The sequence below is a fragment of the Cyprinus carpio genome, chromosome A13 (assembly GCF_018340385.1).
Source record: "Cyprinus carpio isolate SPL01 chromosome A13, ASM1834038v1, whole genome shotgun sequence".
NCBI lineage: Eukaryota > Metazoa > Chordata > Actinopteri > Cypriniformes > Cyprinidae > Cyprinus > Cyprinus carpio.
In genome coordinates this window covers 5,905,002-5,931,405 of record NC_056584.1, presented here as the reverse complement: position 1 = coordinate 5,931,405, position 26,404 = coordinate 5,905,002, and the positions used below count along the sequence as shown (strand labels likewise).

Genomic DNA, 26,404 nt, shown 5'->3' with positions numbered 1-26,404 from the left:
ATGGTAAATGTAATTTATTTATTATTATTAATTAATTAATGTAAATTCTATGACTTAGTGATATATTTAATTGCACATATTTTAATTGAAGATATGTCAGAATATAACAACACTATGAATGCAAATTGAATGATTTCAATTAATTAGCTTATGGGTTTTAAATCCAAAAAATAAAAACAAATTCAAAAAAAATATGAAAAAATAATTAATAATCTCAGCTTTTAAATGACTAAGTATTACATTTTATAATATTACTAGTAACAACATGCCAGTTGGGTCTTTATGTGCCAATTCTGGGTTGGGGTTAGGCATCTTATTTTATTTTTTTTACTTCAAAATAAAAATGTTAAAATACAAAGACCTTTAAAAATCAACATAATATAATCTTATAGCTCACTATTTTCCATAAAAACAAAATAATATCAATTAACCTCGAATCGGTCTCCACTGACTAAATCTCACAAATGTTGACGTTAAAAATAGAGGCAAAAATAAAGAGTAGCCATTCATTAAAAGCGTTGAGCTCAGATTGGAAAACAAACTGATAATAAAAAAAGAAAGAAACAAGGCACAAGGTACATGACATATTTAAGGATGCATTTATTTCATGTTTTCATATAACTTTTTACATTTTCCAATAAAAGCAAATGTTTCTCTCTCTCTAAAAGAGGAACAAACACTTTGCTCACATACTGGCACGCAGATATAAATCCAGTCACCAAGCAAAGGTCACATAACGTACCTGATGACTCCAGGTCTGGTGTACTGCTCATCAGCCCATCAGACGTGGCTCTGCAGGAGATTCTCACTGTTACTCACCTCATCTGATCCTGAAATTACATTTGTACTGTAAGAAAACCATGGCAGTCTATGATGACTTGAGTCAATGAGAACCTCTAGACATACTCTGTGTATAGCAGACATCTGAGGCACACAAGTCCAGAAGGACATGCATCTTTCCACACTGGCCATCACCCCTGCAGTCCATGCTGAACCACCTTAGAGATTTTTGGTGAACATATCAGCAAATCCTTGCATTCGTGTCCTGATGCTGTCATTTTCCCATCTCTCTTTTATGTTCTCTGCTTCAGTTTCAACTTGAGGTTCCTGGTTTACTCTTAAAATGATATTGTTCAAATATCCAAAAGATATTCAGGGTTCCCACACGTTTGTCTAATTAGTTTCCATGACTTTTGACACACTCCACAAAATGCTGATGCTGTTACTTTCCATGATGTTTCAAGGGATAGAAATCTCAATTTTTTTTATAAAGAATAAAAATGTATATTCAAGTTTGCCATAATTATGGATATATACTTTATGAATAAACTCTTATTGATTTACAACAAAGGCTCAAAAATTTAACTGCAGTTTAAAATGTGATGTAATTTCTGAGTGCTCTAAAAGCCTCTTAAATTTCCATATTATTATTATTACCTTTTCTGTTATTACTTCATGAAACAAATTCAAATGACATCCATCAAGCAACAATAACCACTTACCTGGAGAATTTCACAGTGAGTGTTCCCTCTTACTGATTCTTGTTCATTGCATTCTCCAGGCCTACATAAAAGCAACCACTCGACATCAAGTTGATTACATTTGCATGGAAGAAAAACAGAGACAACAACAGAGGGACGTTCAAATAAAGGTTAACATGCATGTAGGTCACATCAAAACAGTACCAGGGAAGTTGTAATAAAAAAAATACAGACTTTAAATCAACAACTACAAGAAGTATGAGAATGTATTCTCTTTGTTCATCATCTGTAAGTAAGGCTGGGCAAAAAATTGCAAGCCATCCTCTGTCGAAATCTTCAGACATGGTTTACGAAGACTGTTTTATGTACAGCGTGTGTTGTCTTCGTCTTGTAAACAAGTCACAGCAGCAGAATGCCGGCTCCTGCGTCAGCAGCATCACACGCATGCGTAATACTCTCCTGAATGGAGGTGGAGACTGACACGGAAGAGAAGACATTTATGAATATAGTCATTATTTTTGTTTTCTTTGTGCACAAAAAGTATTCTCGTAGCTTCATAATATTATTGTTGAATCACGGATGTCACATGGACTATTTTAACGATGTCCTTACTATGTTTCTGGGCTTTGAACGTGACAGTTGTGTTGCTGTCAATGCAGGGTCAGAAAGCTCTCGGATTTCATAAAAAATATCTTAATTTGTGTTCAGAAGATGAATGGAGGTCTTATGGTTTTGGAACGACATGAGGGTGATGAATTAATGACAGAATTTTAATTTTTAATTGAACTATCCCTTTAAGCAGTGATTAATAACGGGAAATGATAGTGCCAGTTATGTTCATAAAAACATGTAACCCATGTTATTTTTAAATATTCTGCAAAGTATATATATGTATATATATATATATATATATATATATATATATATATATATATATATACATGGGTACATTTTTTGTGTTGTTTAGGAAGTCGCTTTGTTTCCATGACTAAGCAGACTCCCGGCAATTTCTTCTAAAAAGTATTATTTATCTTTTATAAGCATTTACACTCTTTATGGTGGAATGTAAATACCATAGAAGCACAACAAGAATGACAGCTCAACTACAAGCAGAAACATTGGTACAGATTTTAACACGACAATAGAACTGACTGATAAAAACAAAATCTTCCCAAGTACTCCATGTGGTACACACACCCTGTTTAAATCTCACTGATCTAAAGAATTAGAAGTCATTGGCACTACTGAGAGACTATCCCCTTCTCCAAATACCCACACTTGCAGTCTTGGCCACTTGAGAGTGCGTGTACGCAACAGGAAGTAAGTGCGCAAGACTGTCCCAGGACTTAAAAATGCCAAACCGCAGTGCCCTTAACACCCACTAAATCCACACTACCTCAAATACTGCTCCGGAGCAGTATTCAAGGCTTGGTGTATCCCATCATGCATCATGTTCTAGGGAAAAAATTGTGAGACTTTCTGCCAAGATCCTGTGAGAGGTCACAGAAATTAAAGTTAAATATTAATAAGATATTAAATATAATTTGGTAGTAAAACAAAGTGCTATACGTTTTATTGCTGCAAAGATTTGTATATTTATTTTGAACAACATTTGGAACTGCTTTTTATCACTTAAAGGGATACTCCACCCGAAAATGAAAATTTTGTCATTAATCACTTAACCCCATGTCATTCCAAACCCGTAAAAGCGCCGTTCATCTTCGGAACACAATTTAAGATATTTTGGATAAAAACCGGGAGGCTTGAGACTGTCCCATAGACATAGACCCCTTGTGGCGTGGATGAAACAGAAGAGCATACACAGCATACAGTGATATGGAGAGACTCTTCACTAGCAAAAAGTGTTCCCGTCGCTGAATAAAGCCGTTATTTGTTTTCTTCACTAGCAAAAAGTGTTCCCGACGCTTCATATAATCCAGATTGCACATCTGATGACAGACGGAGTATTCTGACGACGACTTTCATACCTTTCCTGGACTTTGACACTGTTATTTACTTGGCAGTCTATGGGACAGTCTCAAGCCTCCCGGTTTTTATCCAAAATATCTTAAATTGTGTTCCGAATACGAACTAAGCTTTTACGGGTTTGGAACGACATGGGGGTAAGTGATTAATGACACAATTTTCATTTTGGGGTGGAGTATCCCTTTAATTAGAAGCACCACAAATTAAATTGTGTCATCTGTTATAGTGACTACTGAACAGCCATTTAGAAGTTGATTTTAAAATGCAAAGTATTGAAAATAAAACACTTGCATTTTTACAACACTATAAGTGTGTCCCAACCCAAACATAAAAAGAAAAGTTCTACACACACTTATGGTCTTCATGCTCATTTGGACACTTGGACCAAATACATGAAGTACGTCAAAGAAGTAGTCAAGTAGTCAAGTGCAAAGACCGCAAGTGTGGGTATTTGGACAACGCATATGTTACTAACAGACCCAGACTGACTCTGAAGACTTTTTGCCATTTCCTGTGCTGATTTGTGGATTAGATTTAATGATAGAGAAAAAGCATTCAATGGAGCTTGTGCTTGCTGATGAAAACACACTTAAAAACATGCAAGTGGAGGTGTGGAGAACATTCTTTGTATCATACACTAGATCTCAATATATAAAGAAATGTTTATTCCGTATTAAAATGGAATAATTTCATTTTTCTTGTTTTTGTCATTAAACTGAATGTATAAAACAGAACAAGTAAAACCCAAAATCAAACACATTCTTGCAAAATACTTGTGATACACATGTATAGAAAACATACCTGCTTTAATTCTACACAGGTTGCTTAACAATCAAATCTGATGTAACAAAACAACAACAAAGGATATACAATAATGCATTGGCACTGTACAAGCTGACATCCGTGTTTGCTGAACAAAACAAATGACCGTTACAGGAATTTCCTCATCTCAAACTGATGGGTCAGATGTCTCTGTCTTATTAGCATTTCTTTCCCATTTCTCCAGAAAAGCCTGCAGGTTCAGATTGAAGACATCGATACCCTTTCCAGAGAGGTGAATCCCATCTGTCCTGTAGACTCCCGAACTGGGCTTTATGTTGTGGTGTTTTATAGCATAGCCACCAAGTTCTTTCATAATTTTATATATGCTATCATTAACGGCTATGCGGATAATGTCCATTTCTTTGCTGTCTTCTGTACCCCTCCAGGACTGCCGTGAAAGGATGCTGGACCACACCAACCGGCATTTGGGGAATATGCTCTTCAGTGAGGATATGTCTTTCTTCACAGTCTCAATAAAGGTCTCTGGAGCAGTTGTGCTTATGTCATTTCCACCCAAGTGGATTATAAGCACATCAGGTTTGGGCCAGTTGTCTTTGTGCTGGAGCAGCAAAGGTATAAGCTGTTGCCACGTCATGCCCTGTATGCCCTTCCACCAGATGCGCACTGAGTCTGGGTGCATGCCCAGCTGCACTCCATACTCAGGGGAAGTAGCCCTCTTCTCAGCCCAAAACACAAGAGAGTGGCCAAATATCCACACATTCTTTATCTCATTGGGGGTACTTTTACCTGTAAATATGTTACAATATAGGGTGTGCATTAACCTCAACAGGCTTGGCCACATGAAAAAGTCTTTGATGGTCCATAATCTAACATAATTTCAGGACCTACCAAGTGATGTTTATAACAGAAGACCTGATCCTGACAAGCCTCATCTAATTTGGACAAATGAATTGATGAGGAATAAATTGAATTTAAAGTAGGATTTATCTCATCTACCATCTGATCTGCATATATTATTTTGTGCCAACACATGTGTACACTGGAAGCGATTGGCGTTGAGTTGACTTGAGATTGTCTGTTGAAGCTGATGCCCCAAACTACACTCTAAATCAGAGGTAAATCCCATTTTATTTTCAACAGAAATCTAGAGGTGTAAAAATTAATTTAGCTTGAGTTGTTTTAGAATAGCAATTATTTTTTTTTACATAATGCTACTTTTGCTACAGCTGCTGCATATACCTAGGGATCGAAATCACCAAACCTCAACTTTAAGTAAAGGTGTGTTCACATTAGCGAGGTTTTTTAGCTCGCAGAGACGTCACTTTAAAACCAAGCAGCTTTCTGTTGGTCAATTCGATGAATCTTTCGCATTTGAATTCCTAATGAAATTACTGGTTTTCGCAAGGTGAAAATTAAAAGCAAAATAAAATAAATGTAAAGATTTTTGTCTGAACATATAAACATTATAATAAAATAAATAAACAAAAAGTGAAAAAATAGTGCCAGGAACACATCTACAATACATCAAAAGAAGAGAAATGGGACAACTGTCAGTTGAAAGTGCATCCCTACATACTGTAATGGACACATTAGTTGTGTAAACAGCACCACTGAACATATTGCAACAAATCTATTTTTAATGCACCCCAAGTGTAGACATGGTGTAAATTTCCAGCTTGCTCTCTAAATAAATGCAATATTTTAGAACAAAATCACTAATTAAAAACTATTACCACTGATCACAAAATAACCTAGATTCTACTCTCAAGGTCTGCTATTCAAAAAGAACCCATTAATCTTCATACCAAAAATGCTGTTTCCTCGTCTTATGACAAAGGAATAGGTTTCTTTAAAAGCTAAATCATGATCTGATATTGTCCCCGTTACAATCTGTGAACTACCTGAATTACTTTTCTTTTTTGGAAACAAAGGTTGTAAAATGTTGGTAATAATCCTGTTTGCAAGGAAAAAGAATAAGCAAACTAAACAGGTAATTGCACGTGAAGTCAATAAATGCATGAACCTAAAGACTCTGGAAAAATAGAAATACCTGGAGCTGAATTCGGATTTTGTCCACGTGAACGCTGGGCTTCCATTTGCTGCTCATTCTTCAGCTTCATTCTCAGGTTAAACTGTTCAAGCTGCCCAGAGCACAATTATATAAGAACAAAACTATGACAAAATGGTGCTAAAACAATCAGTAGATTTATCATAAGCTCATAGCAATTGTCCTTGGATAGCTTCTGATATTTGCCATATCACAGAATTACAAAGTATGACATGAGTATAAAATTAAGTATAACAAGAATATAAAGAATCACTAAACAAAGAATTCCACATTTGAGAAGTTTGAAGAAAGATGTCATACCCGTTTCTTCTGCCTAGCCTTGATGGCCTCTTCTGTTATGATAGCAGGGCCTGCTTTAACTGTTGGAACGGTTTTTATTTTTTTTAGGCACCTAACAGGCGTTCTTGTTATAGATTCAGGTGGGATTTGACTAGCCTCTTGGTTAGTGTCAGTAGAGGCCACTGCGGAGAGGTGGAGAGGGTTGGAGATAGGTGGAGGACCATATGAATGTGGCATGGAGACCGGAGGAAGTACACAATATGGATTGGCCATTTGTGCAGTGTACCAACTATAAGCAGCAGGCATCATAGGTGGCGCCATTGCTTGGTGACCAATAGCATAAGGAGATGAAGGTATAGTGCCATAAGGGTACAGACCAGGGAAAACAGAACCCCAAACATTTTGACCACTTCTTTGATATTGCGAATATTGTGAAGCTGAAAAGGTGGAAACGGTGAAATTTTGGGCATACTGGGAATAGTCAGGCTGAACTGTGGTTACAGTGGTCACTGGTTGGTACGAAGCTTGAGAAACTGCGGTCAGCTCAGGTTCGTAAGGATCTTGTTCGTCGGTTGCTGGTTTCAAATTCACTACAGTTCTCTTAATGCTAGTTAGGTCTACATCTTCCACGTTGTGCTGGTCTTTTACAGAGTCCTCGTAGCTCATGTAAACCTTACGACTTGAGGACTGAGTTGGGGAAACAGATCGGAAGCTTTCAGAGTCTGAGGAATCTGCCCTACTACTACTACCTCTTTGCTCAGTCTGACTCACTAATCGCTCCCTTTTTTGTTCAAAAGAGTGAGAAGACGCACTCTGAGGTTTTCTCATCTTACCATACAATCGCTCTTGTGTCCGGTCTGCTAATTTGCTAACCTCTGCTGTGTCTAGATGAAGTCCTATTGTTTGAAGAAGACTCTGAATTTTTTCAAAGTTCTCTGACTTTCTGACTTTATCCTCACTGCTTTCTTCAGACTCCTGACAAGCTAAGTTTTTGTCAAACTTACTCTTATGCATCTCTCTGTCCTCTACGTAAGAGTGCTGGACATTTGGATTGACTTTCTGGTACTCAACAGACCGACTAGGCTCCCTATACAGACGGCCATCATCAGTGTAATGTTTGTGTTCGGTTGCACACAGATTAGTTTCCTCTTCATACCGATTCCGCTTCTCAGAGAACTGATTTGGACCTTCTTTATGTGCACTCCAATTTTCTGAAACCATCGTATGGTCATTGTCTTCATCTTCCTTGAAAGGATCGTATAATTCATCCATGAAGGGTACGCTTCTATCTAATTGTGGTTGAGTGGGTTTCTGGGTGTTCATTAGAGCCAGATCCTTTCTAGCCTCTTGAAACAATGAGTTAACAACACTGGCGTCTGCCTTGTTGAGAGCACTAAGGAAGCGCTCCATTTGAGTTGTAAGATTGCACTTTGGATCTGATGGTGAAGTCTGACTCGTAGAAGGGTTACTGCTCGGGGGATGGTCATGAGCCAGGCGAGATGATGCCCTGTGTTGGTCTTCCTGAGAATTGTTAGCTTTAGAAATGTTGGAAGATTTCAGGTCATGTAAAGACCTTGAACTGGACGCCTGCATGAGTGACTGTGGGATAACTGGCTTGTTAAAAGGGGGTGTTTCAGTCATCTGTGAGGCTGCTGAAGACTCATTCATAATCCGGTTGAATAATCCCAAAGTGCCAGGATGAATGGGTTGTGGATTTGAGGACCTGTTAAATGGCAATGCTGCTGTCTGAGAAGGTGGTTTTGTAAAAGAAGAATCATCCTGACTTTGCTGACCATATTCATCAACTGAGGTTGTGTCACTCTGCAAAGCAAAAAATGCAATAAATACAAATTATTTTTTTCACAAATTACTGTAGTGGCAGGTAGCTTGTCCCTGAAACACTGTACACACTCTGGCTTCCTAAAGTTCCTTTTTACCATACATGGATCCAATAAACCAATAAAGCATTTCCATCAACACAGTTCTCTTGTAAAGAGTTCAATACACTAACAACGCTGAGAAGTGTGGAAAATGTACCATATTGAACTGTGCAGGAAATGCAGCTGGTACCATACTCCTCATGCTCTGAACCGTTCAGTCAGATGGTGGCAAAGCACCTTTTTTTAATAGTATTTTTATAGCCCTGCTGGGACATTCAGCTAAAACCAGCTTCAGGTGGTAGCAGATTCGATATGTTTTCTAGATGGTCCAAACTAGCCACTTTGTGATCAATCTGATCATCTATAGATGGATAGGTCAACCTAGGTCAAAATCAGACCTGGAAGACCACTATAGCTGGTGGGGTTCAGAATCTAGCCAACTACCAGCAACTACTCTTTACATGTTAAAAAAAAAATAAAAAAATAAAAAAACCTTTCACCAACTTAAGATGTTTTTTCCACCAAGGAGAGCTAATCCATACAATACCTTTTGCAATGAACAAACCTGAGACGTTAGAATCTCTGAGTGTTTCTTCAAAATTGACTTTTTCGGTTGAATATCGCAGCTCCATAAGTTCCCTCTAAACATTACAAATTGGTTCTCTGTGTGAGAGTCAAACTCGTATTCAGCTTCCATTTCAGGCATTTCCAGAACAACCCTGACCTTCTGTTCCAGGGCAATTATTGCTCTTTTGCGTGCAATGGACTCAATGAGATCTTCTAATTGCTTCTTTTTGCTCACCAATTCTGGATCCTGAATCTGAGTTGAAGATGTCTTCTCAGACCTCGCAGTGGTCAAAGTCCTATCAGCAGTACTTTCAAACGCAGAGTAGCCAGGTGTATTTGAGTCAAAATCATTAGTCTGTTGGGGGTATCCTATTTGCATCTTTTGACTTCTTACAAAAAAAGCAGCAGTTTCCTTGCTTGTAGACGCTTAGAAAAGATAAAACAGACAGTGAGATATGCAGCTAAAAAAATATATATATATCCAAACCTAGGAATCCAAGTAGAAACAAACCTGAGACTGAGAATCAGTGTGAGGTTCAGATTGTTTCTTTAAGATGGACTTCACTGGTTTTAGGTTAGGCATCCAAATGTTCTCATGATGCACATGCTGATAATCAAATGTTGTAACTCCACTTTTTCCATCCTCGGGTTCAATTTCTTTAGCATTTTGCTCCATAGCGACAATAGCTTTCTTACGTGCAATCAACTCATTGAGTTCCATTAGCTCTCTCCTTTTTCTCAATAGTTCTTCTTCTACATTTTCAGGGCTTTTAAATCTCCTTTGGTCGGCAGGACTGCGGCTTCTCTTCCTGGGACTTTGGCTGCTCCTTTCTCTGCTTCTGCTGCGACTCTGGCGGTATCTCTCTTCATGCTCTTTGCTCCAACTGCGGCTGTATCTGTATTGGTCGTCCCTCCTCTCACGGCTGGAACTTCTGTAGTAACTCCTGCTTCTGTCTCTGCTTCTGCTTCTGCTCCTGCTCCGACTATACCTACGTTGACTATTTTCCCTGCTTCTGCTCCGTATTCTATCACCTTTAGTGCTTTCTAGTTTAAGGTCACTTTCCTTCTTCAGCGCTCTTGCAGATGACATAGATGGTAAAGTTATGTCTTTTCCCTTGTTTGGCTTGCTAAAGATCAAGAAATTGTCAAAACATTCATAAAAATGTATTACGTTATAACATGTCAAGAAACCAATACTTCATTTAAAAAAAAAAGTCTATACTGAAAGAAAACAAATATACATTGTTTATGGATAATTAGTTCAATAAAATTTATATACAGCAAAAACATACAGTGCACAGCATAAATGAGTACACCCCCTCTAAATCTTAACAAATCCAGCAATTACTCTTTACTTAGAAGACATGTTAGGGTCCTTTGGAGATGTAATTTTCCAACAAGCCTGCATGATCAGTTACCAAAGAAGAATGCCAAAATTATTCAGCAAAATAAGATTTTCTTATCAAAGTGATACAATTTTGTGTTGCACCCTCCTAAAGGTTACTTCCAAAAAAAAAGTGTATAGATTTAAGGCTATTTTTGATCAACAGGTTAGTATATTGAACCAAAACGTTTAAAGACAAGTAATTTCCTGCCAATTAAAAGTGGTATTAAGCCCACTAAATCATACTCAGACTTAATGCTGGCAGCAGTGGAACTACTTGGGAGAGAACTGCCAGGTGACTTATATCTTAGCATAAAAGAGGACAATGGTACAAGAGGAATACCAAATGATTTTTTAAGTGTGAAAAAATATTTTAAAAAGTAGCACCGACATTCAAAAACAATGGACTTGTGTTAAGGCTCCTGGAATAATCAGTTCTTAAACACCAACTTTACAAAAAGTGAAAAAAAAACGCAAAAGCTATGAAAAGAGTGACACTTTCTCTCATAGAGTATGACGCAGCCTGCAGAAGTGACACGTATGGATGTTGTCACCACTAGAATCACCTTCTGTAGCAAAGCAAAATAAACTCATTTTATGAGTTTATTTTATTTAGTTTAGTGCAAACCCCTTCCAAGGCCTATATTTACAAAATAAAGACTTCTGGGAATCCATACTCTGGTCTCAAGAGACCAAGTCAATCATTTAGAATCTAAAAGCATCCAAAATGTTCTGGTGTTGCTAGAGGAGGAGTACAATGAGAAGTGCTTGGTACCCACAGTGACGTTCAGTGGTAGTACAGCTATTATATAGGGATGAATGAGTGCCGAGGGTGTGCTTTATCAATGCTGGCATGAATTCACACACTACTGTGTGATGTAATACAAAAACTTGAAACAGAAGATGCTACCCTCTCCTCATTCCCAGCATTATTGGGCATTTTTTCAGCAAGACAATGAAGATATTCATTCTTCTAAGGTGAAAATCCTTCTGTATTTCAGTCAATCATAACACTCTTGATCAGCTGTGGGGGATTCTATAGAGACGAGCTGAGCAGCAAAACTCCCCATTAAAGACCAGAGCATTTAAGAAGGTCATCCAGGAGTTAAACAGGACAGATGTGAAAATTTGTCATGAACTTGTACACTAAGTGCCAAGAAGGGTCAGAGAAGGAAACTTTAGGTTCTGGAGGACATACTCAGTACTAGAATATTATACATTTTCTGAATTAAATCTCGGGTGTACTCATTTCTGCAATCCTTCATTTAAACAAAATTGGCTAATTTACTTATCTTACAGAAAATATTACCATATATGGTGTTGTTTTTATAAAGTATATGTTTAATACGTTTCAATTTTGCCATCTTTCCATGAATTATATTAGTGATCATTAAGAAAGTACATCTTTTATATTTATTCAGAGGGGGTGTACTCATTAAGCTGTGCACTTTAACTATTCATATCAAGTGTGACAAGCCTTTTAATCGAATGTTTGTACACAACATTCTTCATGGCAAAGATTCAATAAGATATATTATTGAAGAAACATTATATATTATTACATTATAATTATTATTATATTATCACATTGCAGAAGCCATACTATATTTTGTATTTGCAAAACTAAATTACTTAAAGATGCTGAATGCAATTATTTGACTGTACTTAAGAATAAAAATACCATAATTTGTTAGCAGATATTTCAACATGCTAAGTTCACATACTTGTTTATCTGAAAGCAACATAACAGTCAGTTATTCTACTTAGAACTGTGGTTCCGTGTCAGAATGTCTGTTTTTGTTTTGATCTGTGTGATTTTGCCCACTGACAATTTACCCAGTAGTACTGACACCCTGTGTTGCCATTTGGCGGAAAACACAGCCTATTGCAGACATGGAAGCTAGCAAATGAACTAGATGAGAGACTGCAGATTCTACCTGCCCTAAAAAGCCTCAGAATCCAACTAAAATGCTCTATGACCAGATGAATATTAAAAGGCAAATAAATCAACTCTTCATCTTACAGTGTAAGGCTCGTAGCTTAACATTGTCGGTTGAGCTTGTTCCTTGTTGCACCTGGCAACCCACGTGAGCATTGAGTTTTGAATTTAGACTGCAATACCCATTTCAACCACTAACTATTAATATTACATATAAGTTATACTTCCATTTTTCACTTTTGCTTCAAGTACTCTTAAAAGCAGAAAAAAAATTAACTGCTGTACTCCTTGTGAATAGTTTAAGAGTATATTTTTTGCATTAAGACAAAACATCTGAACATTTCACTAATGGACTGACCTACTTACTCATGATTTACTTACTCTACATCCATTGATTCACTGCCTTTGTCCTCTGTTATGACCATCTCCTTGATTTGGTCTTTCGGATGGTTCAGCAATTTGATAGTCATTTTCTTCTGCAGGCAGCCAAGCAAATATGGCAGAATCCACATTTAGGGATCAACCAACCCATGGAAAATGACTAATTTGATAAACAATTTATTATATAAACTAGGGGTTGCACTGACAAGTTGATTAGTTCTAGTTATTACTAGTCATTATTCTGCCATACAGGCATCTTTGCCAACTAGTAGTGGATCTCATGATTTCAATTAGCCTTATTCCATACAAAGAATAAACCCAACTGCATCCCAGTGTTGTTGCATATCATTCATTACCTTCCCCCAGATAAATATATTCAGAAGTATCTGTGCAAGCCCTAGTATATAAATCTTACAACAGAATAAAAGTTATGTATTGTACAGGTAAACCTAAAGAAACTAAGCAAGTGGCACATGTTTGACCACTGAAAGCCCTAGTATATAAATCTTACAACAAAATAAAAGTTATGTATTGCACCTTCTCTTTTACTCCAAAAAGTATCTGTGCAAGCCCTAGTACATAAATCTTACAACAAAATAAAAGTTATGTATTGCACCTTCTCTTTTACTCCAAAGGCCTCTAATTTTGGTGCAGATGTGAAGACGCTTTCATTCAGCCTTCTTATTCTAACAGCCTGTTTTCCCCCTTCAGCTGCTTGACTCTTCAACAATTACATCAACAAAGACCTTGATTGACATACGAGCAACCAAAACGTATTCTCTACCTTTCCAGCAAAAGCCAGAAGCTACAATAGCAAAATACAGGGCAGGAGAAATCTAGAAGTTACAAAATGTTCATGGATAAAATTTGTTACAGTAGTAACACTGAAACGATGATGTTTTAGCGGCTGAAAACTTACCGGTACTAATGTAAATTCAACCTTCTCCGACAACTTGAGTTTGGTGTCCTCCATAACCTCACTTACGTCAAAAAATAGCTGCGGGTCCTGTTGTGTCTTGATGAACCCGAAATTATCATCCAGCTTGACAACAAGCCCCTAATAGACGGAAGCACGTCATGAGCAAACATAAAATTGTGTTCTAACCAAAGTACCAGACTTTTTAACCACACTAGTCGCATGCATGTGATGTTAAAGCAAGCACAGATCACTCTGTGATCATTAAAATCCCTGGGTGTTTCTTGAAGTGGATAGGGGTGTAACCCTGGCCAAATCTGCATGGACCTCCATCATCAAAGACATCCTAATTTTCCTCATTAGCTTCATCATTCTATGTGTTCTAGCACTCAATGGCTGCCATCGTATCATCCAGGTGGATGCAGTGCAATCAATCATATTATCATGATCTTCATTTCAGTGCATCTCCTACAATCATGTTTATTTGATATCAATTAATGCCACTTCTTTAGTGTCCTATTATGTCCTATTATGCTACTTGAGGGAGAACATCAATGCTTAAGAGCTACTGCACAATGGTCTGTGAGGTCATGACATGCATTTCCTACGGAAAAACACTGACCAACAGTGCAACTATGCAAACCTTGGGTTAATTTCATAGGCGAAAGCTGTATCATGCCAATTTAAGATATGATCCAGCTGTTTATCAACTACTACTTCAAAACAACTACCTAAATGCACACTTAACATCCTGTATGCAATGGGCAAATCACCATGGATGGTCACAACTGCAGAACACTTACTATCTTACGTTGCTCTTCAGAGTCTGTCAGGAAAGTTTCTGGAAGGATCTTTACGTTGACGGCACACTCCTCCTTGGTCACACTGTTGGTGAAAATGTTGAACTGGACCTTGTCACCAACCATCATGGTGGCTTTCGTGATAACGTTACCTGACCTAAAAGATAACTGCTTCTCTGTGCCCTCCACTGTGGTGACCAGAAGACCCAAAGTAGGCTCTTGATTGTCCATCTGCTCAAAAGGAAAAAATAAATAAATAGCCAAAACATTACCGCTTTGAAAAATAGTGCTATGATCAAAGAAGTAAATGACATTAAAACCTCCTACTTTGGTTCTATAAATAATTATGAAACCATCCATGCATCCTTTCAATGCAACAAGCTGAGCTCAAGGGGAGTTTCCAAAAAACCCTCAAAACTAATACATGCATTTCTGGAAGCCAACAGCACTTCAGAAGTCAAAAACTCTACAGATGTGTAGATGTAGAGCAGAATGTTTTCCTCTCCAATCAGATGTTCTCAAACAACAGAGGTAGACAAGATCCATAAATGAATGTGAGGCTACGTTAAGTCTACCTCACACGTCACAAAAGGAAATGTGAAACGATCACCTATTAAAGGTATAGGCCTAGTTCACCCAAAAATGAAAATTACCACATGATTTACTCACCCTCAAGCCATCCTATATATAAATTAGTTTTTTTCTTTCTGACGAATTCAGTTGTAGTCATATTAAAAAATGTCCTGGCTTCTCCAAGCTTTATAATGGCAGTGAATGAGGGTCAAGATTTTGACGAAAAATAAAGTGCATCCATCCATCATAAAAGTGCTCCACACGGCTCCGGGGGGTTAATAAAGGCCTTCTGAAGTGAATCGATGCGTTTGTTCAAGAAAAAGTGAAGTGCTTTTCATTTAACCCATTTAAGTGCACACACACACAAGCAGTGAACACACACCCGGAGCAGTTGGGGGTTCGGTGTCTTGCTTAAGGCCCTGTTATATTTCAAACGAAATTGAAGAATGAACTGATATGACGTCATTTCAAACAAAATCAGGCCGAAACGAAGTTCGTTTTGAGTTTGTTTCAGCAGTTCAAAACAGCTGACCAAAGCAAACTTTCTGGGGGAGTTCCTTTTGGCTCCTAAACACCTTTGAGTTTTTATTGGTCCGTGGCAGTTACGCAATCGGTGGGTGTGTTCTGAAACTCCACCTTCTTTGACGTGCAATTTTTTTTTTGCCGCTTCGTTCCTCATTCTGCTGAGGTCCTACAGGAGAGCAACAACTCCTGAATAACACTGGAGTGTCGAATAGCTGAGCTGCACAAAGCTGAGACAAGTTTTCCAAAGCCATGAAAAGAATGAAAGGAAAGAGTAAATATATAAGGTAGCAAGTACCAAATACATGCGTTTCAAATAAATGTTACACCATACTGCTGCTGTTGTTCTTTCACTAAGCAAATTTAAAGTGTCAGTCGTGGTAATGAGCGCTGGTTATTCACTCCCCCCATAGATAATCCCTGCCGGACCTGAGACTCGAACCCGACAAGTCCGACTCTCTAACCATTAGGCCATTAACTGCTCGTAAAATAATATCCATAATCTCCGGTTAATAAACAGTATAACTTTTATGTATATATTAACTTATTTAAACCGGTAGTTCTATGTGAAATCAGACATTGAGCACCTCCGTATAGACAAAATGGCATGATCATAACACCTCGACTGTGAATATAAATGGAAAAGTTCTTTATTTTTGTAATTTAATTCAAAAAAGCAAACTTTCTTATATTCTAGATTCATTGCACACAAACTGAAATATTTCAAGAGTTTTTTGTTTTAATTCTTATGGTTATTACTTACAGCTTAGGAAAATTAAAAATTCAGTATCTCAAAAAAATTGAATATTTTCTCAAAGATCAATCAAAAAATTAAAATTAAAATATTCAAGATCTCCAAAGCAGGTGTAATTATGCACTCAATACTTGGTTAGCCTGGCCCAGGTTGCTTTGATAGCGGCCTTCAGCTCCTCTGTATTGTCTGTCAGATGTTACTTATCTTCCTCTTCACAATACCCCATAGATTCTCTGTGAGGTTCAGGTCAAGTGAGTTGGCTGGCCAATCAAGCACAGCAATATCATGGTCAGCAAACCACTTGGAAGTGGTTTTGGCACTGTGGGCAGGTGCTAAATTCCTGCTGCAAAATTAAATCAGCATCTCCTTAAAGCTTCTCAGCAGATGGAAGCATAAAGTGCTCCAAAATCTACTGGTAGATGGCTGCATTGACTTTGGACTTGATAAAACACAATGGACCAAGACCAGCAGACATCACGGCACCCCAAATCATCACTGACACAGAAACTTCAAACTGGACTTTGGATTCTGTGCCTCTCCAGTCTTCCTCTAGACTCCAGACCTTGATTTCCAAATGAAATGCTAAATTTACTTTCATCTGAGAAGAGGACTGTGGACCACTGGGCAACAGTCCAGTTCTTTTTCTCCTTACCCCAGGTGAGATGCTTCTGACGTTTTTTTTTTTTTTTTTATGGTTCAGGAGTGGCTTGGTTCTAGGAATGTGAAAACTGTAGCTCAGTGTGGTGACTCTTGATGCGCTGACTCTGGCTTCTGTGAAGCTCTCCCAAGTTCTTGAATCAGCTTTTCCTGACAATCTTCCCAAGGCTGTGGTCATCACTGTTGCTTGTGCACCTTTTTCTACAACACTTTTTGCTTCCAGTCAACTTTCTATGAATATATTTTGATACAGCACTCTGTCAGCATTGACCTTTTGTGGCTTACCCTCCTTGTGGAGGGTGTCGATGAACTGTCAAGTCAGTAGTCTTTCCCATAATTGTGGTTGTATGTTGTAGACTAGCCCAAGAGGTACCCAGTATTTATACTCAAAATAAATCAAACAAATCAAGCTCAAAATGGAATATTCTAATTTTTTGAGATACTGAATTTTTTTTTTTTCTAAGCTGTAAGTTGTAACCCTCAGAATTAAAACAAAAAAACTCTTGAAATATTTAAGTTTGTGTGCAATGAATTTAGAACAGGGGTCTCCAACCCTGCTCCTGGAGAACTACTGTCCTGCAGATTTCAGCTCAAACCCCAATCAAACACACCTGAAGCAGCTAATCAAGGTGTTCAGGGCTACTTGATAATTACAGACAGGTGTGTTGGAGCAGGGTTGGAACTGAAGTCTGCAGGATGGTAGCTCTCCAGGAGAGGAGTTGGAGATCCCTGATCTAGAATATAAGAAAGTTTGCTTTTTTGAATTAAATTACAAAAAATAAAGAACTTTTCCATGATATTAAAATTTTCTGGGATGCAACTGTATATTAGTGGTTCAACCGATCATGTTGTTTTTGAGTCACAGCTCGGATGATTTTTCACATAAGCAAAAAAAAAATAAAACATTTAAAGCACAGACAGTGAGAATGCTGAGAAGGATTTTTTTGACAATTTTGTGTATGTATCTCAAACGAAAAAGGAATCAACTATTCTTGCACTGTCTGAAACACTGTGTGCATGTGTGTGCTTCGGACGTGTGTGGCTGCTGAAAACAGCACGTAACGAATCGGGTTCTCTTTCGACTTTTCTTCTTGTGGTTTAAAATCGCTTGAACTTGTAAATTGGCAAATTAATCTGTGAATCACATGTGTGCCAACTCTAGGGCCTGGTCCTTACATATCACAGATCAATTGCACTCCGTTCAACCCCTAATATATGACAGATCAGAACAATCATTCATTTACCAATTGAACACTTAATTTACAAATTACAACTCCATAGAAATCTCATACAACAAAAATACAGAATAATTAGAATAATCATGTCATAGGCTTCACATTTTTCCCAGAACGTTCTTGCAACCCGGTAGCAACACTTCCACGAGGTTGCGACCTGGTGGTTGGGGACCAGCGTAAGCTCTGGTGAAAATATGCTAGCCTCGCGAGAACCAATCAACAGTTAGTCGAAGTTTGAGACTGCGGTTTATAAAGGTTTAAATATGGATATTTTTCCTACAAAAAATGCATCGATTCACTTCAGGAGGCCTTTATTAACTCCCCGGAGCCGTGTGAATTAATTTTTATGATGGACGGACGCACTTTATTTTGCTTCAAAATCTGGACCATCATTCACTGCCATTATAAAGCTTGGAAAAGCCAGAACATTTTTTAATATAACTCCAATTTTGTTCATCTGAAAGAATAAAGTCAAATATATCTAGGATGGCTTGAGGGTGAGTAAATCATGTGGTAATTTTCATACATTTCATAATTTTCAGTCTTAGTACAGTCTTACATTATTCTATATAAGATTCAAACTCCAGGACAAGTTAAAATTTTCAATACGTTGTATGTTATAAATGCACTGTAATGGTTTTAATGAGATTGCAAGAGGGTGAAAGCCTACCATTTTTTCCTTGCTTGGGCTTTTCTTCGGGGCAATTTTTGTAATCGTCCCCTCGTATTTCTCACTGCTTGCGTCGAAGGAGACTGAATCTTGAGAACCAGCCTTCATGGTCACAGGCTTCCACTGCAGATAAAGATGTAAATGCACTTTTAGAAGAAAGTGAAAATTTCCATGAGCACAACAATTTAATAAAGTTATCTCCTACAGGACAGCTGAGAATATACAATGCTTTTTAATAGCCTAAAGTACCTTGTCTTTGCCAGGGGTAGTGCCAGATGTACGGTCCTTTGCGCCGGAAATATTTTCATTGCCTTTTGCTTTTCGATTAAAGGTCACAGAGCCCTCGGGCAGCTTTTTGAGTCGGACGGCCTTCTTTGTGTCGTTCACTTCAATACACAGCATTTGTATATTATAAAGCTTTGAATACAAAGAAAGATACAATGTGTTGTACTGGCGAATAAACAACCTAATGATTTTACTCACAGTCAAAATAGTGAGCTCCACTTCATCCATGACATTCAGCTCATCATCTGATAAAGTGTCAGTAGCACAGGCCGTGAGGTTATCATGTTTCTCTGTCATGATGGTAAGGGTTCCATCACTCTTTTTCATAACCACACCCTGCCAACAAAATAATGATAAATGCATTTTTATGTTTTCAGAAGAAGATACAAATAGTGTTTGTCTGTGTAAAAACCAGAGCCATGATGCTAAAGTGTTTTGACTGGCAACCAGTCTCTTTAATACTAACACCTTAAAAATAGTAATCTCACACCATTCCTCGACAGGCCTCATGATTTGACAATCATTCATGTCTAGCACAAAGGCGCAATTAAACTCATGTGCACAATAATATACACAGTCATTTCAAAAACAGAATCCTGTCACTTGTTGCATATTGGCTGGTTAGGACAAAAACTCACATTAACATATAAAAGACACGTTTTATTGCCTGTGTGTCACGTCATGTCTGGACAGCGATAGGGAAACAAAAAGCACAAAATAACCACTTTATTTTTAATATAAGAGTGGATGCTGCCATAAATTGTAACATGAATGTGCGATGCTTCTGGTGTCATTTGCATCCAGTTATTTGCTGCTATATATTGCAAACTGGTATTTATTATCATATAATTTACACACATTCAAGTAGAACATTTTTCAAAATCATACAGAATTCAGCGACAATGCCATTTTGGTCGAGATGCATTCTTCTCTGTAAAATAAAAAGAATGAACACTTACAAGCTCGTGCCTTCTGGATAATTCATATCCAACACTTTTATAAGAAAGAGGTCGGTGGAATATGATGGGACACGTACCATCTCCCTGATTTCTTTGGTGAGCTGAAAAGTGTCAGGTGTTTTTGGTTTGATGTTTGTGGCTCTTTGTTCCTTGGTAATAACATTAGTCAGCAACTGGAACTCCACAAGATCATACAGCAGCAGAGTCACACCGGTGTCCGCCTTTCCAAAGGGCAATTCAATTTGATCCGTAGAGATAAAGGTCCTGATGCGGCCAGGATTAGCCTCCTTGACGTTGTCTTATGAAATACACATAGAAAGAGATTTTTGGATTTAACTTACACCTCTACACAAGCGTACATTTTTAAAGCTACGTACTGCATAATCTCAACCAAAGACATGTTAAAATGTTACAATACAAATAAAAACAGAGACAAATTGATTTTTAATCAATGCTGGACAGATTTAATCAAGTCACAATAGGAGTTGTGATCGTGGGTCAAGGCTACTCCGTTCCCACTCACTGTTTCTGCTTATTATCAGTCAAAGCCGACACACATACATCTGCAAAACTTCTTCAACGCTCAGCACTCAAACCCTTCTTCCCATGAGAATATCCTATATTTCTATTCTCAGTACACAAGTGGACTAATATTGAATAGTGAGATTAATAACCCATCAAATGGCTCGACAAGTGCAGTGTTCTTTCCTACATTAATCAAGTCAAGACGGGACAAAATCATGCTAGAGAACATTTTATTGGATTTATCTAGATATTTTCTCTGAAATGAAAGTGAATGGTGACCCTTAGATATAACGGATGGATATCATACATATAATTACTTAAGTGAGAGTTTTACTCACGTCAGGAAGGACTGTGAGAACAACGCCTTCATACAACGTACTGTCAATGTCTTCTGTTCCTCCTGGTGCCACTTTCACATCAACCGCACATTCTTTTCCCTGACATCACAAGCAGAACATTTTCTATCAACATGCAAAATGCTTCAACAAATTAATTCTTTTTGCACATATACTATATAAACACTTACCAGGTTTTTCACTGCTGTGAAATGCACTTTAACCCCAGGCACCAGGTGAGCACGGTTTCCAAAAAAAGCATCAAATATAAAAGAAAATTTCTTCAAATCCTCCCGTTCAATGAAACCACAATTATTCTGAGGGGAAATCAAAAACAGTGTGATAAAAATTTTTGATATTCAATTTTTTTTTTTTGAGATTTTCAAGCAAGGCAACAAATCAAAAAAAAAATTAAAACATAAAATCTAACTATTATGCCCCTTTCAACAATCAACAATATGTAATACAACTCTCAGGTGGGTCCCTAGAATGTATCTGTGAAGTTTCAGCTCAAAATACCAAACAGATCATTTATTGTTCAATGATAAAAATTAGCATTTTTAAACAGAGGTAAAAAAGTGCTGTTTTCGTGCATGTCTCTTTAAATGCCCCTTTCCCAGAAGAGTACTGTGCCTTTACAGCTTGTGCCTCACCTCCTCTACCAAAAGAAAGCATCTGTCTTGATTATCATGTCTATCACGGTCACGATCACGTGACACTGCAGGACATCATGCAAGTTTATTATTTGCACGTGTTTTAAACCCATGTATGTTTAAAAGTTGTGATATTTGGTTTTCTGAAGCTTGCAGACAGCACGTCATACAAGTAATAAACTATGTTCTCTTTCACGTCTTATTGCGCTTAAACTGTCAAAAACACACAAAGTTCACATAAACAGAGTCAGATATATCTTTGAACGTAGACAGCTGGGAAAGAAATCACATGTGTAGCCTATACGAGATCTGTGAGACAGCAGCGTAATATACCTACTGCTATGAGTTATGGGGATTAAAAAAAGGAGTGGGAGGATCTTTATCATTATAGGGTGGTTGTGTTAACAAACACTTATATTTAAACACCATGGAAAAGTGAATTTTGCACAATAGGTCCCTGGTGATAGTCTATCTCTAGCAGCCTTGAGTTTATCCGTTAAAATGCAATATGGTGACTATCTAAGACTAGATCTAAGGTCTATTATTTATTATTAATACAATAAACAATATTATTAATACTTACACCAATTAATGAAATTACTCCCAGTGAGCGTCCACGAGGAGTACTGGAAAAAAAAAAAAACATACGAGTTTAATTCAACAATCTCTACTTTCTCAAAACCACTACTGATTTCCAGCAAAGAGGCCACACAGACCAAACATGGACCATGGTTGCAAACAAATAAATACAAAATATGACCATCAAATTACTTTGCAGAAATATTCTTGAACGTTGATATCTTTGATGCCATCGATTTAGGAGGTTCAGTCTCTTTCGGAGCCGGCTGATCTTTTTTCTTCAGAGGTTGGGGTGGACAGCTTTTCACAGGAGGAGCCATGCTCTGAAACATAAAGCACACCAGACAATGCATTGCAGATCTACAACACATGACAGACTTATAAAATAATCATTTTGTATTAAATAAATACAAGGGTGAACTTACAGTGGCATTAAATGCTTCAATCTCCAAACGCACGACTGCCCTTATTTAAATAACACACAAAAAAATGCTCAATACTATAATAAGTCATTACCGACAACTTTATAAAACACTGTCTGGAACAAGCAGATTTTTTTAAGCTCCACCAATCATAACAAGCCTAAAAGCGCATGAGATATTATAGGGCCTTATGATTTCCACGATGCGGAAAACGCGAACGGAATCCAGTCATAAAAACGGAATTAACATTTTAACGCGGAATGTCACGGAATTTGTAACATTTTGAAAGAATTAATCAAAAGTAGGTCATTACACTTAAATCAAATCGTGATATGAACTAGTATCTGTAAATATTAAGCCGCAAAAGTCAATTTAAATATGAATCCTGCATGTTCTGTGTCTCTCTGTTAATGAAAGGAGTAGACGCACGGTTTCATTTACTACACACACACACTGAAGCACACGTGACGCTCGCGGTGATTTCAGCGTCTGTCGTCTCACTAAATGAGGACTTAAACACATAAACAACATCTCCAGAACTTCTCTGAGAGTCTCTTCTTGAGCATTTATCTGTTTAATTTGAGTAAAACTACACAGAATATCACATAAACAGAACTGTAAAGGTATTCATGGCAACCCGTCAAAAATAAAAGACTGGTTTTGTTTTGAAGTCTATTTTTCAGTAGAATGTACAGCCTACTACTACTAAAATAGGCTAAGAAACAAACATTTTTAAAGGAATAATCACACAACATTTCTTCCATGGTTTAATTTTAATAGTAAATCCCCTTTATTTGCCAAAAATAAAGTTTGCTTAATTTTCAATAATTAAAAGATAAATGAAATTAATGTTTTATGCCTTCATTTGATAACCAGAAAAATGTTAATACACAACAGAATTTCTGAGAAAAAAATCATAAGGCTACTTTAAGAAAAAATAAAAATAAATTAAGTTGTTTTATGCATTCAAATAATTAGACTAAATTAGCTAAAACACAAAATTTGGTAACAATAAAAAAAATATTGTGAGAAAAAAAATAAAACATTTCATAGAGCCCTAAATATGTAATTTTTGTGAAACTTTTAATAAATTGATGTGAAAATGTATAAGTTTCATGATTTTAATTCATTAGTGCTTTTTTGATTAATAAAATTGAATTTAGCTATTAAAAAGGAGTTAAAAAAAATTAACGAATCCAGAAAAATTAAAATGGGAAAAAACGAATCCAGAAAAAACTTAAAACGGAAAAAAAATGAAATTTAGAAAAAAATAAAATGGAATTTAGGAAAAAATAAAACAGATTTCAAAGGGGCCTAATATTAGCAGAAAGACACAATCTTCTCCAAACTGGCCTGCATACCAAGATCAAAAGGTGAAAAGAGAAAAAAAGAGAAAAATATTGATAAAGAAATCAGTATATTATATGCTAAACACTGGCCTGCATACCAAGATCAAAAGGTGAAAAGAGAAAACTTGTGATAAATATGGTTTCAAAAGTCACACAAATTTATCATGTACATACAAAATCATAAGCTAGCAAAGTATAAACTTTGATCCATCAAAGCACTCTTCAGATAAATATCACACGGTAGACTCAATTTATATATAAAAACATCTTCTATAATAAAAAAAGCTATTTTATTCATTCGTCTACACTCACTGCTGCAGCTTGATTACGTTTTTCTCCTTCACCAATAGTGACTATTTTATAATAGCTATTCTTTTTTAAGTTATTCAATAGCTTTGTGGAAAGAAATCAAATCAATGGTTTTAATATTTGTATTTATATGTAACATTAATGTTTTTAAATATTTAATATTCTTTTTTTTTTTTTTTGTTCTTCACACAAAGTTCACACATTGACTTTAGAAGTCTTGAAATATAACAAGAGAGTGATGTATGGATTAATTGTATTATGCACCAATAATTAATGATGGACACAAAAACATATTTAGAGACAAACATTACTGAAAATAACGGTAATCGCAGTTCAGCAAGTCATCAGAGATTCATGAGTCCTTCTGATGGAATCAGTGAGTTCACTGAATGAAGGATTCGTCAGACGGAATCAAACAGCAAACTCGATTCATAAGAAGTACCCCGGCCCCGGTTCCTATTTTATTTTTTAGTGGAGGCAGGTTTTTAACTGAATCAAAAAATATAACAGTGTAGGACAATGGTGTATAATTTATACAGAGTGGTGCAGTGCAGTTTCCAAACTAATAATGTATGTGATCTGGATCTTTTTAAATGAATCAAAACAGTGTAATCGGATCGTGAACAAATGACTCGTATGAATGCGTTCTTTTTAGCGAATCAAAAATACGTATGAATCTCTCATTGTCGATTCACTACGAATGCTGTTGTATTTTAAACGAATTAATTAATTGCATATTTTGTTTGTTTGGTATTTTATTTAATATACAGTTTTAATAATTATTATTAATTGCATTTAATCGCATAGTGTCTCTGCATGAGGTGTTCCGTTAAATACGCCACTTTTGCAAGAATTTTAATTATCTAGGATTTACGTGTTATGTTGACATTTGAGATGACCAGCATCAACAATAATTATTGGTTTAAATATTTCACAAAGCGAATCGGTACAGAACTGGAATCGTTAACCAGAATCGAATCCCACTCCTGATTCAAACACTTTGGAAGTAAACAAACGGCTCACTAGACTCGCCACATCTAGAGACAAAGACATGCACTTAACGTACGTGTTGATCCATCTGTGGCATGTGCTGCGGGTCTGCTGGACCACACTGCTGCACCTGCTCGAATCCAGGGCTCATCCTGTGAAAACCTGGCGAGCAGAAGTCGGGAGGTCTGTCATCAAGCTCCGGAGAACGGAAACGCGGTCCATACTCCAGCTCTGGTGCTGGTGGTCCGCTCCCAAACTCTGGAGGATGCTGGAAATGTGGATCGGGTGCATCAATATGAGGGGGAAAGTCACGTCTGTCGGGAAAATCCATCGGGTGATGCATAGTCCCTCTGTCCATCATCATTCTGGGGTGCTGCGGTCCGAGGACGCGATGGGGCGCAGGTAACCTCTGTCCAGGTGGGCCCCTCGGGCGGACGGGAGCGGGACCCCGAAACCCGCAGTGAGGGGGAGGAGGCGCTGTGGGCCGCATGCCATGATGTGGTCCAGGTCCTGGAGCTTGAGGGGCTCCAGTTCCTTTCAAGCGCTTGCGGTTTTTCCCCATTTCCCGAAAGTTTGCGGGCCACTGGTCAGTAACGTGCAGCAGGGAACAGCGATTTCACTGCGCGCGCAACCATGAACATATATCAACCGTGTACGTCACACCAACGCAAACAAATAAAATAATAATAAAACTGTTAGATTACATTTGATTTGAGGTGTGAGCCGCTCACGCGAAGGTCCACTGCACGAACTTAGTTTATCAACAACACAAGCATCGAAGAGAGCCTAACGGGCAGAGGAAATGACGTAATAGATTCAAAATAAGAGTGCACAAAGTAGCTGTTTTTTGTGTAATGTTATCTGCTATGTTCATTCATAAATAAATAAATATAGAAGAATGTAGCATAAAAATATAAAGCAGTCTCTAAATTAAAAATGTAGATAATTCACTAATAGATATTTTATAATAGATAATTCAGTGACATGACAATAAAGTTGTGTGTGTGTTATCTAAATGGGGACATTACATAGACTTCTATTGTTTTATATAAAGATAGACTTTTTAACCTAAACCCACCCCTACCCCTCACAGAAAACTTTCTGCATTTTTACAATTTCAAAA

At 37.2% G+C, this 26,404-nt stretch overlaps 1 protein-coding gene across 4 annotated transcripts; it reads right to left on the bottom strand.

The window, feature by feature from the left end:
* Positions 1-3,945: 3,945 nt before the first annotated feature.
* Positions 3,946-26,096, bottom strand: LOC109069804. 4 transcript variants are annotated; one of them, XM_042768456.1, is made up of 18 exons: positions 25,358-26,096; positions 22,404-22,534; positions 22,216-22,258; positions 21,171-21,296; positions 20,983-21,081; positions 20,197-20,418; positions 19,359-19,496; positions 19,125-19,262; positions 18,876-18,998; positions 14,468-14,695; positions 13,668-13,805; positions 13,365-13,469; positions 12,749-12,843; positions 9,555-10,171; positions 9,043-9,470; positions 6,619-8,418; positions 6,301-6,391; positions 3,946-5,036 (listed from the first exon to the last, which is right to left on the bottom strand). In XM_042768456.1, the coding sequence occupies exons 1-18, from the start codon at positions 25,841-25,843 to the stop codon at positions 4,417-4,419; spliced, it is 5,628 nt and encodes a 1,875-aa protein (XP_042624390.1). In that variant the 5' UTR covers positions 25,844-26,096; the 3' UTR covers positions 3,946-4,416. The 4 variants fall into 4 exon arrangements, with proteins under 4 accessions (XP_042624390.1, XP_042624393.1, XP_042624391.1 ...); XM_042768459.1 differs by having other exon boundaries at positions 9,280-9,470; XM_042768457.1 differs by having other exon boundaries at positions 9,555-10,162.
* Positions 26,097-26,404: the final 308 nt, after the last annotated feature.